Source organism: Haemaphysalis longicornis, unplaced genomic scaffold, assembly GCF_048455015.1.
Source record: "Haemaphysalis longicornis isolate Haplotype H1 unplaced genomic scaffold, Haemaphysalis longicornis Haplotype H1 scaffold_12, whole genome shotgun sequence".
NCBI classification, from domain to species: domain Eukaryota; kingdom Metazoa; phylum Arthropoda; class Arachnida; order Ixodida; family Ixodidae; genus Haemaphysalis; species Haemaphysalis longicornis.
Window position 1 is genome coordinate 19437889 of NW_027526225.1, and position 15099 is coordinate 19452987.

At 46.0% G+C, this 15099-nt stretch overlaps 1 protein-coding gene across 1 annotated transcript in view; it reads right to left on the reverse strand.

Moving 5' to 3' along the window:
* LOC144162444 (uncharacterized) overlaps window positions 1-13469 on the reverse strand; it is a gene marked incomplete in the record, with an annotated part of 17575 nt that extends 4106 nt beyond the window's left edge. The window contains 2 exon segments of the mRNA XM_077692970.1: window positions 2687-2827; window positions 13150-13469. Of these exon segments, the coding sequence (XP_077549096.1) occupies window positions 2687-2825 (139 nt within the window).
* Between the last annotated feature and the right edge of the window lie 1630 nt (window positions 13470-15099).

Consider the following 15099-nt stretch of genomic DNA (forward strand, 5'->3'; position numbering starts at 1 on the left):
ACTGCGCATACGCGGCTCGTCGCCAGGATGCACAGCATGTACAGTCGCGTGCGATTTTAAGGTAATCGCGCGAGCGTCGACCCACCACGACGATAACGCCTCCGCGCGGCTTGTTTTACAGCGCCTGGTTTCTAGAATAAGCATTCGTCTTCCCCTCAGTAGCTGTTTATTCAAGCAGCCATCACTCCCGCGACAGAACCAGTAACGCCTTCCTCTTTTTTTATCGCGCACGGAGTGAAGACGTCCCACTTGTATCTTACAGCACCTCTCGAAAAGGTGCGCACAAACAAATTGTCGGAAATACTGCGCACTTATAACAATGGGTACTAGCGCCGCTCACGATAACCAAGAAGGAAGTGCACACGTGATTACAACCACACAGAGAGAGAGTAAATGTTTATTGAGAAAGGAGAAGAGGTCGGCCTGAGAAACTGATCTTGGGCCTGCTACTTCCCTCTGGGGGGAGGGTACTGGGGACAGAAAGAGAAAGGAATGAATATGGAAGGTATTGGGAATGACAATGAAAGCGACAAATGAGCTATGTACAAGCAGTAAACCAATAAACGTCTCACGTACAACGGGGCGCTGAATCAGATGACAACAGTTCACTTTTAAGCACATGACTATCATCCATGAAAAAAAAAAAAAAAACTGCTCAGACATTATTTCGCAGTCTGTTCAATTTTGTCACACCTAGAGGCGATAATCCAAAGAGGAGTCACCAAGAAATGTTAGCAGGGCTTTAACGGCTAGGCTTTGCTTCCTGTTGTCAGCCCACGTGCCCAAATATTTTGTTCGGACAGAGGGCGAGTGTCCAAGCGTAGTTTGATTGATTGTGGGGTTTAACGCGCCGACGCAACGCAGGCGATGAGGGCGCGCCATAGTGGAGGCCTCCGGATTAATTTTGACCACCTGGGGATCTTTATCGTGCGCCGAAATCCCGTACACACGGGCGTTTTTGCTTTTCGCCTCCATCAGAAAAGCGGCCGCCGCGCCGGGAATCGAACCCGCGACCTCGTGCTCAGCAGCGCAACGCCTTAGCCACTGAGCCACCGCGGCGGGTGTGTACACCTATCACGTGTGGTATGTCGAGCGGGTAGCGTGATTCCTCTTCCCACAACCACAGCCGAGTACGTAAGCCGTTTTGACTCTCAAGTGCTAAGTCGCGGTCGTAGCCGAGTGGGTAATACCTGTGCTACACGATCGTTTGGAAGGAGGTTTCAGTCGAATGGCCTCTGAAATTTCAAATGCCATTCGAACTGGAAGGATCGAGTTCAGCCGATATCTACCGTAATTACCCGATTCTAACGCGCCCCCGATTCTAACGCGCACCCTATTTTCCATGCAAAAAACCGAAAAAACTTTCACCTCCGATTGTAACGCGCAAGGAACTTTGTGAGCAAGAAAAACGAATGCGAGAGAAACGGGCGATTTATTTCCCGAAGTAATCTCACTCATCTCACTCCTCGTCGCTCTCCGAGAGCTCCTTGTCGCCTTCCGCTGACCGCAACATATCGTCATCGGTGTCGTCAAGCGCGTTCGCGATGCCACACTTCTGAACGAACGTTCAACCGTGTTCGATGGGATCGTGGCCCACGCCTCGCACGCCCATCCCGCGAGCTTCTACAGAGGCGTACGCTTCAGCCAACCGCTCGTTGTGAATGCGTGGGAGCCGCTCGTAAGCCGCGGAAGCGGCGCACCTTCGTTGCCGCTGCTTCCATTGCTGTTATCAAGCGCGCAAGTGGAATAATTTGACGATTTGTGTTACCGCCGATAGAAAGCCTAGGCACCTAGATCCGAAAAATTGTTGCTAAAAGCTTTGGCGCCATCTTGAGATGGAGAGGGCGATGGGTGGAACGAAATTTCAGCTGTTTCGGCAGTTTCGGTTTTGTATCCGATTCTAACGCGCATGCGATTTTTTCGGCCTATTTTTGCGGAAAAAAGGTGCGCGTTAGAATCGGGTAAGTACGCTACGCAACAATTCTCAAAGGCAGTTGAAAATATCCGCGTTCGCCCGCCATGTTTTGACGTCGTCACTACTGCCCCGTATTGTTCTTGACAAAAATTTAATTTTAGAGTTAAAAGAAAAAAAGAATTGTCAGTGATCAAATTGATAACAATCTACAAGCATTCATAAAACATGCACAAAACATCCAGTTTTTTTTTTGTCCTTTTTTCGCCTCGCCGGTGTTGAAAGTATACCAAGTTACGTTGTAATCGTTGAGCGAGTGATAGAGAACATAAACAAGTCAAAAATTATGAAGCACTTCAAACACAAAGTTTTACTCGTAAATAATTGTTTTTGTAATGGGCGGTATGCAGAAACTGCGCCCTAGAGTACGAGTGTTCGCGTTTCAAACGCCTTTGAGAACCTCAAAGGTCGTTGGTGGTGCTCCTTTGACTCAAGTAGCATTTCAACCAAATGCTATTGAAAAAAAAAAAAAAAACGTCGTGTAGCAGCTCGAAGGTGGCATTTGAGTCAAATGACATTCCACTCAAAGGCCTTCGAAACGCTCGTGTAGCACGGCTATAAGACGACTGACTCGAACTGCGTTGATCTTCCAGACGCAGGTTCGAATCCTCCCGGTACCGGTGAGATTTGTTTTCTGTATACTGTTATACTGAATCGACGAATCGTTAAACAGCTTCGCTGTTAAAAAATGGAGGCAATATCAAAGAGGCTTACATCGTCTTGATGAGTTAGGGTCTTCAGTCGAGCGGAAATGATGCCTCACTCTCTCCTCCCAGTCGTCGGCACGTGCCACATCCCAGAGCAGAAGGATGAACACTGCCACGCCAATCCCGAAGCATGTCCGTGAGTCCATCGCTGTTGACAAAGGGGCGACAGTTGCTATGGCGTTGTGGACAACAGGCGTACGATCATAAGCAACCACTCGTAACATACTCTTCCAAGGTTTTTAACGCCGTTTTTGCACATGGCAAGGCCGACGATAAAAGCTGCATAGAAGCAGCTTGACGAGCCCGTCAGCCCACTTCTGGCGCTAAGCAGCAGACGGCAATATGCATGTTGTATAGTTTATACAGCATTCAACATAAAGCATATGTATTAATGCGATCTTATTAGAGTAATAAATATATGCAAAGGAAAAAAATATATGTGGACTACCAACTAAACACAGAAGCGAATATTGCATTCTAAAAATGTGACAGCGCAACTCTAAAAACCTGTTTTTGCTGAAAAAAAGAAACATCGAAGCACATACTGAAACCAACTTCTTTGTATACAAATATACTGCCAGTCTGCAAGGATGCACACGTAAAGAAACAAGCAATAAAAAAAGAGTACACAAGTGGACTACGTCGTACAACAGAAACAAACCATTCAAGAAAAATGAAAACATCAATCAAGATATTGTACAGTGACTTACATACTAAATCACAAAGTTACTCGTAGAAAAAAAAGTAATAGTTATTTAAGGCCCGAAGATTTGAAAATTTTGAAAAGTAGCAAACAAGAGAAAAGAAAAAAGAAAGCCGTCAAGGAACTGTTTTCCAAGGCTGCGTCGCTAGGTGCCATAGTTGAACGATAACTGGATGGACGACGTAAAAAAGAAATCAGCAACCAACAGAACAGCGTTATCAACCTGCACACTTCCTTCTTCGCATTACACGTCAGATCTATATTTCCTGCCCAAGTTTGTAAAGTAATGGCGGGGAAGTATTAGGTAAAGTTTGCAGACCGTGTGAAGTACGGAAAGTGGGAAAGTGTCATCGTTCAGTGTTTCGGCAAGTGTACGCAGGCGAATTCGGGCAAAGAGAGGCGAGCTCAAATAGTTTTTTTCACTTTTTTGCTAATCTCACATGATAACGATCAAACGTTTTTATAATGCAGTATTTTTGGAATAAATGACCAGACTGGGCCGAACAGTTAAGATTCCAAATGGGACGTAAGGATATTTTTTTTTGCAACACATGAAGTCCATTTTTATTAGCAAGTGTCGCAGTTGCCCAAACTTGGCTAGCGTAATCCAAATAATATTCAAACAAAGAGTTATGAAGTAACAACATAACTTTAATTGGAATTTAGTGTCGATGTTTTCTAAGAATTCCTGCAAGCGAGACAATTTAATTAGAGAATTTACGTGGTTATCCCAAGCAAGGTGACTACTGCAGTGTGCTCCTAATACGTTCAGGCATTCCAGCATTTCTATTTATTCAAAGCCAAATTTAACAGACATGGGAACAATGATTTGTTCATTTCGGTGTGGGAACAGTATAGCTTTGTTTGTTTATTTATTTGCATTCGTTTATAATCGATTAGTAGCTGACCAGCATTGAATAGACTGCAAGACAGCGTTAGTTTCCCTTCCAATCTGTTCTCTGACAAGTCCAACAAAAAAAGTGTGATCATATATCATCGGCATACAAAATACATTCGCTTTTTGACATAAGTTTAAAATAACATTCATATAGAGATTAAACAACAACGGCCCTAATCGACTACCCTGTGGGACGCCAGTTATTATACGCTTAACGGCTAATTTGTGGGCTTCACTGGAAAAATACTGTGTACGATTGCCTAACTAAGAAGCGAGCAAAAAGTGAAAGCCACCCCGATAAACTACACCTATCAAGTTTCGATAAAAGTATGTTATGATTATTGAAATCCAACGCTTGAGAAAAAATTATGAATATATTTATGAACTTAATTTTCTTCGAAGGACCGTAACACGTATTATTTTTGTTGAAGTAGTGCTAATTCCGTAGATTTTTGCGTACCAAAACCGACTTGGTCATCAGAAACTAATTCAAGTTTTACAAAACGACGACATCCGAATTTGAATTATCTTTCCAAGCCCTTTAGAGATTACCTCCAATATCGACACGGGCCGATAGCTTGACACGCATCTACTGTTTCCCTCTTTGAAGAGGCCAGAAACTTTTGCCTTTTGCATTTCGGTAGGAAAACGCCTGAATTAAGGCAGACGTTAAGGATTTCTCTAACTATTCGGGTTAATATATCAAGGGCGCATTCCATCGCCATCATGTGAACGTCATCCGCATCCCGGCTTTGTCTATTTTTCATGTTCATAAAAGCAGAATAAACTTCAGAGCATGTCATTGGGTTCCTAAACCAGCAATTACTGCTATAAAAATACGAATTGTCAACTGTCAATGCAGCACATTCAGTGCTTAGGCTAAGAAAATAATCATCAAAGGCATCACGCATATCTTTTCCCGCGAAACTAGTTCCATCAACAGTTATCTCTACGGGAGCTGCCATATTGTTCGAATGCAGAACTACTGTATTTATTTGTCTCCATATTTTTGCACTTCATCATGACGGGATTAAAACATGGCGGAATAGTACGCATCTCTGGCCTCTTTTATTCCTTTGTTGAGTTTATTTCTGTACAACTTGAATTGTGAAAACAGTTATGGATTACGCTGTTCGACGAATTTCTTGAACATTTGGTTCTTTTTCTGAATTTTTAAAAGTAAGCGCGACGTAATCCACTCTCGTTTTGCCTTTTAAACTGAGGAATTCGCACGGGTCGGATACTATCAGTTATATATTTCTACAAAATCCCACGAAAAAGTGTTGCAAGTGACGTTTGCATCCATCATGACGACGACATGAGACCAATTCACGCCAACAATTGCCTCCCTAAAGGCCTCAATGCCACTTCCGGTAACGCGTTGTTCTAGACGCCGCCTGGACAACGTCTTGTTTACTAAAGTTTTTACTGCAAGTAGTACTGGAAAGTGGTTGTTAATACCATAGCGAACCAGTGAATGTAAATAACGATTCTAATCAAAATTTGCAAGAAAAACGAAAGCATTAATGTCCAACCGAACGCCGATGAGTGCACTTTCCAGTTTCGCGCTGCGAGTAACTGTAACTGTTGCCCCGCAATGCCCGGTCAGCGGAGTTCATGCTTGATATGCGGGCGAACACCGCACTCACAGCCACAGCTGCAGCTCTCTCACCTTTCCGCTCTGCGTTGCCTAGCGCGCGGTCTTTGTTTTTAAAGCGAAATCTCTAAATGCTGCATCCTTCAAGGTCATTCATCGCGTTGTAAGTTACCTTCACCCGCCGGCGCGCAAGTTATGCCTTTCTTATTGAATCGCCGCTGCGTACCACGTGACTAGACGTGGGTGAAACAGATGCTTCGCCTGCGCTTGATCGCTCAGCGCCGACTAGGCCGCATGCGCGTGCACTCCAACACGAGCGAAAAGATAAACCTAATCGCCCAGTGGACATCGCTAGACAAAAGGACGCAAAGTTTCTACCAAAGGCAAACATTCATAGAACACCCCGTCTTCATAGTCTTTGCTTTCGCTAATGATGATTTGGCCTGGCATTCTATTGCGATATACGTGCCTTGCATATGACGACACCACCGCCGCTTATCGCAATCAGCTTTGTCAGCGCTGCTCGAGATAACAATGGCAGATACAGCCGTCCGCCGTGCGCGCGGTGCTACAACATGGCAGCTATAGTGGCGTCAGTGCACGCTACCTCAAGGAGCCGTTTTGTAGCGTGAGCTACACTGGCCCAGGTTGAGCAGTTTCGCGTGGCTCCTAGAAAGCCGTGCTGCGCATGCGCGAGGAGCAGTGACGCCTCACGGCGCCCAGCTGGCGCACCGGAGCTGCCGCGACTGGATTGGAATAAATTAGATTGGATTCGATTGGATAGGAAATCATTTAGACGCAGTAAGCATGATTATCAGCTAATCCTAGACAACCAGGAAACCTAAGAATAACCGGCTGAACCTTAGCTCAAGCTACGTATATCCTGGCATAGCCGAGCTAAGCCACTGCTAATTTTTTTTTGTCCCAAAATACAACACGGGACGCCAAATTTTTGGCACAATGGGCCATGAAATGCCTTCGCATTACAAACACGAAGTGCGTTGCACACCGTTGTGGGGTGCTTAGTGTAGGGTCGCCTTCACGCGCATCGAAGCATTACCAAGCGTGGGACTTCACAGTTCAGTGACAACACCGCTGACAATGAGGCTACGGCACTATCTTACGTGCTAAAGCTAAGGCTCCGATCAGTGCCGATAGTGGCACTTAAGACATCATGTAGCTCCCCCACGTGATAGTAATGGCATTGCGAATTGCCATTGTTAAGATGCCAAGCGTGCTATCATCGCTCGTTGTGCAATTATTTATTTCTCGAAGGGCGTGGCATTCAAGAAACCGTCTGTGCTAGCATGCCACAAATGTTTGCGTACATACATTTATTTCAGAAACATTCAAATCTATCTATATCTATTATCCCTCTATTATTATGAAACATTGCAACCTATTTTTCTCTATCCATTATTTCCTTGTTTATTAGAAAGGAATAAGGGGAATTGGGTGCCTAAGACATTTTAGAGATTTTGTCACGTAAAAGCGCCAGTTTACCACAATAAACCTTCACTAACTCGCGCAAGTTACGGCCTCGCGCTATGAATAGATGAACATTGTCTCAGCACTTTAAAAGCGAAAGCTTTCCTGCGACCGATTGAGTCCCGTCAAAAAACTAATGCATTTCCCCATAGACCGGTTGGTCGACCGAAACGCTCGGGTAAGATCTCTGGACAAACGGCGCGGGCATAAAACCCGGCTTGAGAAAACCACTGAGGACTGAGAAAACCACCCAAGGAACAGGAGCCTCCATCCAGAGAGAGAAAGAAGATAGCCGTGATCCCTTGCATCCACGGGGTGAGCCACAGGCTTAAGAAAATAGTAGGGCGGTCGGGTGTTCATTTCGTGTTTTCTGCTCCTGACAAATTTAAAAGACTTTGCCTCAAAGTACACGGTGAGAGACCAGCGAGGAAAAAATGCACGAAGAAACATGCGAAGCCCTACGTCCAATGCCAGGGGGAGGTTATTTACGAGATACCACTGTCTTGTAAGCGGTCATACGTGGAACAAACGGGGCGATACCTCAATGATCGTCTTCGGGAGTACGCGCACGACGTAAGAAACACCACGGGTACCACACTCGCTGTACACGTTGCCAATTGCCCAGGCTGTTCGCCTCTGTTTGAGAAAGGCCACGTGCTGGCGCGATACCGGAACCGGATACGACGAGAGATTAGAGAAGCCTGGGAAATGCACACCCGGAAACATGATTGCGCCAGCGCTCCTTCTGTTGCTCTCTCGGGGAAAGAAATTCCCTTTCTTGGTGATACTGTAGATAAGTAGGGCTTTGGTACAAGGCGTGCTAGTTTCTGCGATTGTGTTAGTAATGAAGATTACTGTACTTTTTGGAACTGGTTGTTTTTTTGTATCCTTTAGTTATTTCTTTCTTCAGGTGTCCCTTTCTTTTTGTATTTATTGCTCTTTCAGTGACAATAAACTCAGTTGTTAGTCAGCGCCCTGTCTGTGTGCCATTTCTGTAGTCCTGTTTCCAGCGCTATTATATAGCTCAGCACACTTAGATCGTTCGTAGATGCGTTTATTTAGAGCGTCGCATGTGTTCGTTCTTCGTTTGCGGTTTGGGTCTTCGAAGGTTTGGCGATTGATTGATGCAGTTTTAGCGAAGGTTGGACGGACCTTTGTTGTTAGAAAGCTTTCGCGCTTCTCACGGCTTTCTTTGGGAAGGGGTGGTGATTTTTTTTATTTAGGGGATGTGTACAGCCTTCCAAAGCGTTTATATCAGAAGATCGAGCGTCGACCAACCGGTATGTCGGCGCCTTTAACGATGCCAAACGGCAAAACAAGCGCAATTACACGCATGCGCAAGAGAAGCGCCCAGGTGCTACGTTCTCCTATTGAGAGCGACGCCAACCTGCTCTCTCTTTCTTATATTTTAACTGAGTCAGCGAGTAAGTAAATGTTTAATGGAATTGAGGAAAAATAAAAGTCTGCAGAAATAAAGAGAACTGTCTAAAAATGCTTAGCATTCTTATGCCGCTTTCCTAGACTGTGAGTATTTTACAGCTTGGTTTGGCTATGAGTTGCCAAGGATTTTGGTTTTTTTAGTTTCACTTTGTTTCTTTTGCCCAAAAATGTAAATAATAGAACTATTGAGAATAGGTGCCTTTACCTTCGCCGATATGTGTTTTTTTCGCAGGTGAAAGGGCGTAGTGCACGCTTGGTGTGTTTTCGCTATTCTTTATTCGTATTTCAACGTTCGTCCGCGGGTTCTTCTTCTTTTTTGAGTCTAAGGTTTATGGAGGAGGTGTATAAGATGCATATTTTTGGTTTTGCCGGATAGTTATTGTAAATATTTATTTTCATTTTAATTGTTGTTCTATTTCTCAAAATTTTGTTCGAGCCATTATCTCCATTTCCGCTATTGTAATCTATACTTCAGTAAGTTATAAATTTTTGTATATATGCAGGGCGTTACATGGTTTGCTCATTCTCTCTATTTTTTATTCGTATTTCTAGCTTTTCTTTGGGTCCTTTTTTCGTTTATTCTTCGATTGGTTGGAGATTTATAAGTTGCATATTGTCACGGGACCAGTGGACAATGCCCCATGGCGGCATAGCTCGGCATCGAAGACGACGATGAAGAGGGCGCGTGCAGACTCAGCGGACTCGGCCATGGCCGCTTGTAAATACTGTAAATAGATCGTTCTACCCCATTACATCGTTCGTCTCATCTATGTCCTGCCGCCGCGTAACATGCTGCATGTTTTTTTATTTCGTGAGATATTTTCTGTTGAAATTTTATTCTTTCTATTTTTTGTGGTTTTTCAATATCCTTTTCGGCCAATTATCTCCATTTCCGCTATTATGACGAATAAATGTATTACTTCCCCCAATTTCGCATTTTCTTTTGCGAGTGCCGGGCGTTACGTGATCCTGGCTGTTCGAGTACTCGGCAAAGAAGTCTACGCATAATGGGCAGAAATTTGGAGAATTGTGCCTCTTAATGCCCTGCATTCTTACGACGTTTGCCTACATAGTGATCTTTATAGCCAGATTTCGTAATGAGTATTTGATTGATTGATGATGGGGTTTAGCGCACCGAAACTACACAGGCAATGAGGCGCGCCGTAGTGGAGGGCTCCGGATGAATGTTGACCACCTGGGGATCTTTAACGTGCGCCGAAATCTCGAACACACGCCGTTTTGGCTTTTTAGCTCCATCATAAAAGCGGCCGCCGTGGCCGGGAATCGAACCCGCGGGAGCCACAGCAGCGGGGACAGATACGTTGCCTTGCTGTATTGTTTCAGAGTTCTCGTTTGTTTATTGTTTGCCCATGATGTACATTAACTTCGTTGTAGCGATTAACTGCCATAACCTCGAAAATAGTGTATTTGGAGCACGGTCGGCCCGTGTTCCGTATTTTTATTTGTGTTTACAACGTTTTCCTCCCGGCTTTCTTTATTGCAGTCTTCGTGTTCTGGTGAAGGTGTATAAGACGGACTTTTTAAGTGCGAATGCACTTCTTAAGCGAGCCTGAATCGTCCGCCGCCGTTGTCCGCATAGCAACAGCTGCGGGTGCGCGCGCTCCTCGTCTTCCTCCTCGTCTCCCCTAGCAACGGGGGGAGATGGGCGCGCGCTACTCTCCTCCTCCTCTCTCCGCTCAGTGACTGCGGGTGTTGGGCGCCTCCTCTCCACTTCGCGCGGGAGAGCTCTCGCTCGCGTAGCGGGCGCTCCGCATTCCGACGCGTGAGGGCACTCGTGTAGCCCTCGCCGTAACGGCGGGCGCTACTCTCCTCCTCCTCTCTCCGCTCAGTGACTGCGGGTGTTGGGCGCCTCCTCTCCACTCCAAGATCACGATATCCACCGTAATCGCGCAATCAACAACCGTGCATTCGCACTTACACACTATCCCTCTCGGGGAAGTGCGAGGGAATTTTTTTTTATTTTGTTATCTCAAACTTGTAATATTTGTTTCGCATTTTCGGTTTTACCGAATTCTGTTCGACCAATTATCTTTATTTACGCTATTATAACTACTAAATGTGTTGCTTCGCCAATTATTCTTTTTTATGCAAACGCAGGGCGTTACACGGCCCTGTCTGTGGGGGTACTCGGCGAAGAGTGCTAGGCATCAAAATAGTGACGCCATTGCGCGCGTGCTCTACATAACGCCGTTATAACAGTACAACCGTGAACAGAAATCACAGCTTGCACCGTTTTGGGGGTTTCCTACCCCGGTCGTTGTTTACGCTTATACACGTCTTCGTTCGCGTCCTTCTGACTGGTCCCTCTCGCAAATATTTGTCGTCGGATCTTTGTGGAACAAGCTGCAGTCACTCGACCTTGCCACCACAACTGATAGCCTAAAAGCGTTTTCATGTGACGTGGGGCAGCTTGCACAGCATTTTCTGCGGCGGTGAACGCGGGCTGGCTGCCATCCGCGTCCTCCTTTGCCGATCTAGCTCTAGCTATGCGAATACAGCTATTTAAACACCGCCCAAGGCCGCAGACGCTTACGCGACGGGCAGAGTAGAAGTGATGACAGGCTGCCAGGAATATTTCTTACGCGAGAGCCAGGAATATTTTTTACATTTTTTACGCGAGAGTTTTCGCGTAGTGCTGGATTTTTCACGTAGCCTAAATATCCCCTTCCTGTTTACGGTCGTTACTCCACGCAACCCTCCCGCATTCCTCTCAACATCTCATTTCTCTTCATAATGTATTCAAAGAAATCTGAAACACTTCTGATAAACGCCTTCGCATGTTGAGCCACTGCGAAAGCTATTGTTATCGCCAGCACGGAGCGGCACTGCGGGATTTGCTCGTCGCAGCAGATACGCCTTTTGTCTCTGCTTGGCTTTTGTGCCTTTCCTTTTAAGTGGCTATCAAATGCGTTCATTGCTGAAACTAAAGGAAAGCCGGCCAATTGCCGCTACACCTCTGTAATGACGTAATCCCTGCTGTCGAAGAATGCCAAGACCGGGAAAGAGAGAAAAATCTTTGAACAATCCTCTAAGTTATCCGACGGGAGTAGAGCGGTAGTTTTTGCTGAGATACTTCGGGACCCCCTAATCTAAGTGCTGGTTGTGTTGGTTGTGTTGGTTGTGCTGGTTGTGCAGGCCGAAAGCAGTTGCGGATCGTGTCCTATATAATTGCCCTCCAGGCATCAGACAGGATGCCGATAGCTGAGCACGCGATTCAGAAGGCGTGATCGTTAGTGCAGTTTCAAGTTCTTGATGACCCCTTGGTCCACTGGTGGTATTCGCCGGCAAAAATTCCAAGAGCACCGAAGCTGGAGTCCGAAAAATCTAAGGGCGTGCTGTGCGGCGTCCGAACTATCGATCGTGGATGTACATGTACTTCAATGATGAGAGAAGTGGCAATGCCTCGAAGGTGTCCGAATAAACGGTCGGATACTGTATATATATATATATATATATATATATATATATATATATATATATATATATATATATATATATATATATATATAACCCAGTTGGCGCAATAGAGTAGGCTCCTGGACAATATCGCTTATCTTACATCCAGTATTATGGCTCTACAGCCTAGGACAATTGTAGCTGACATCCGCAAAGGTTGCCACAAAGTATGCCCCGATAGGTGGAATCTTGTTTCCTAACGCTGTACCTGCTTTTAAGTACTGTACTCGCACCGATGGCTTAGTAAGCTGCAGTCTTCTTACTCGCTAACAATGTGCTCACGGATCGGGATACGACCTTACCTAGTAGCACTGCAGATTAGTGATATTCACTGAAACTGATACTACTTATACTAACACTGCCTTGGGGATAAGTTCCAGCAACTATCCCGGGAAGACCTGGCCTGTAGCTAACCAAGTTCGACAACACCATTTTCAACATAAAACGTTCTATGTCTTATCCGCGGTATGATTGTGAAAAAAAAGACAAAATAAGACAATTAATTCGGCAAGTTGTTAAACACCGGCGCATATTCCACGCGCGGAATTTCCACAAATGTATTTTGATCGTTTGAAGCATGCATCGCAGTCCTGTATATCGATGCGGGGAATCTAGGATTTTTTTCTAACGAACTGCCTAGCCGCAGTACGCAGCGGTATTTTGACACGCACTGCACAGCACGGCACCACATCTTCGAGAACATAATCCCCCACAAATCAGCCAGCCGTTAACGTTACCCAGTCATTAACGGCAACTATGAAGGCTTCGGCGACAGGACAGTGCAGCCTTGCAGCTGAACAGACGCTGATCAATACACAACGTAAACACGTTAGAAGAGAATCATGGCAATGTTCCAGTGATACATACCTATTTTGGCAAGGGGCTACTACGTTCTTCAGTCACATCACAGACACACACTGCAAGGGGAGCCTGTTATCCACGGGCGTAGGCGGCCAGAGACTGCTGCGGTATACGCTGCCGCAGTTTTCACAACAGGCACCACGTCGCCTCCGCCGCCGCCGAGATAGACGGCCGTAGACGCCGTATCGGGACGTCAATAAAAAGAACGGCGCTCGGCCGACGCTCTGCAACGCCGCCCGCTCTTCTCCGCTCGTATTTTCCCCCTTACTTAGTATCCTTGTTTACGCGAGCGGGGGAGAAATTTGCGTCACCACTGGCCGGACGCCAGCGGCGCCGCCGGGCCCTGAGTCAGGGGTGTGCTGCTGCTCACTCAAAGGCCGATAACGCCGACGGAGGGCTATGTAGTTGCAAAACGTACGGCGTCTGCACTGTTGTTTTGCGCGGGAAATACGAAAGGGTTTGTGTGGGTTGGGTTGTGAAACGGGGTGGGTTGATGGTAATCGGGAGTAATTTCGAACCCACTTCGCGCGTGTTTTCACGGTTTTCTGAAAGAGGCGGTTAAAACGTAAATTGGGTGGACATTTGCACATTGCCGGCAGGAGACGGGTTGTTATGCGCGGGAAATGCGAAAGCGTTTGTTTGGGCTCATGAGTTTCGGAACGGCGCGTGTCGTTGGTAATGTGGAGTATTTTCGAGGAGGAGGAATAAACTTTATTTAAGAGGCATTCATTGCGAGCTCCACAATAAACGACCCGGTTGGATATTGCTTTCACCGTTAACTGAAAGAGAACGTTCAAACGTAAAATGAGTGGACATTGACACTTTGCCGGCAGGGAGAAGGTTGTTTTGCGACGGAAATAAGCGTTTGTTTGGGCTCGTGAGTTTCGAAACGGGGCGTGTCGTTGATGACGTGGAATATTGTCGAACACGGTCCGCACTTACTGTCACAGTTAATAGAAGCAGAAGGTTAAAGGGTAAATTGGGTGGACCTTGACACTTAGCCGGTAGGGGGCACGTTGTTTTGTGCGGGAAATATGAAAGCGTTTGTTTGGGCTCATGAGCCCTGGGGCGGTATTCTCGAGTTTTGTCCCTTTTGCGTCCCTTTCAAAAATGTCCCTTTTGGCGAGCCCTGATTGGCTAAAAGCAAACAACCGGAAGTGACGTAACCCGAGCGCGGCAAACCTACTGCCAACTTTTCTTCATGCTGCCCACGTCCACTGCTTAACCGGAAGTACGTCACGATGAAAGGGACGCAAAAGGGACGTTTTCAAAAGGGACAGTTACGAGAATACCGCCCCTGAAACGGGTCGCGTTGTCCTTTTCGGGCAGTATTTTCGAACCCCGTTTACGCTTCACACTTATTAGAAAAAAACAAGGTCAATGGTAAAATCGGGTCGGTGTTGACACTTTGCTTGTCGGTGTTGACACTTTGCTCGAGTAGAAATTACTATTCCGAGGTGCAGAACACGCGAAGGAGGAAAACATCCCGAAGCACGTAAAATTCGCTTTCAACGAAATAGGAGTTTCCTGCACGTAAATCTCCCTACTATAGACGCGCAGACGCGGGTACAAGTTAAGAACGGCTATAGTTCGTGTAGGGTATCACTCCGCCGAAGCTACAGACGTGGATATTAACGTGAGCGCAAGTTTTGAAACGAGATTTCACTTGAGGCGTAAGCTAGTTTCGTTTTCGTTTCGTTGCTGCAGTAATTCATAAGCAGATTAAGTGCGATAAATCACAGAAACAAGTAGTTTCACGTTCAAAATACTCGCAGTAAGGCAATTTTTGCGCCGCGCGGAGTAACAGCCGGCTGCGGTGATGAAGCTCAGGGGGCCATCTCCGTTAAACAGGGCGGAGGAACTGGACATGAGAAAGGAAATTTTGCACGATAATTCCCAGGGAAGTGCTTTGATTTTTGAGGCTAGAGCAGGTTGCTTGCGAACTAAGAGGTTTGT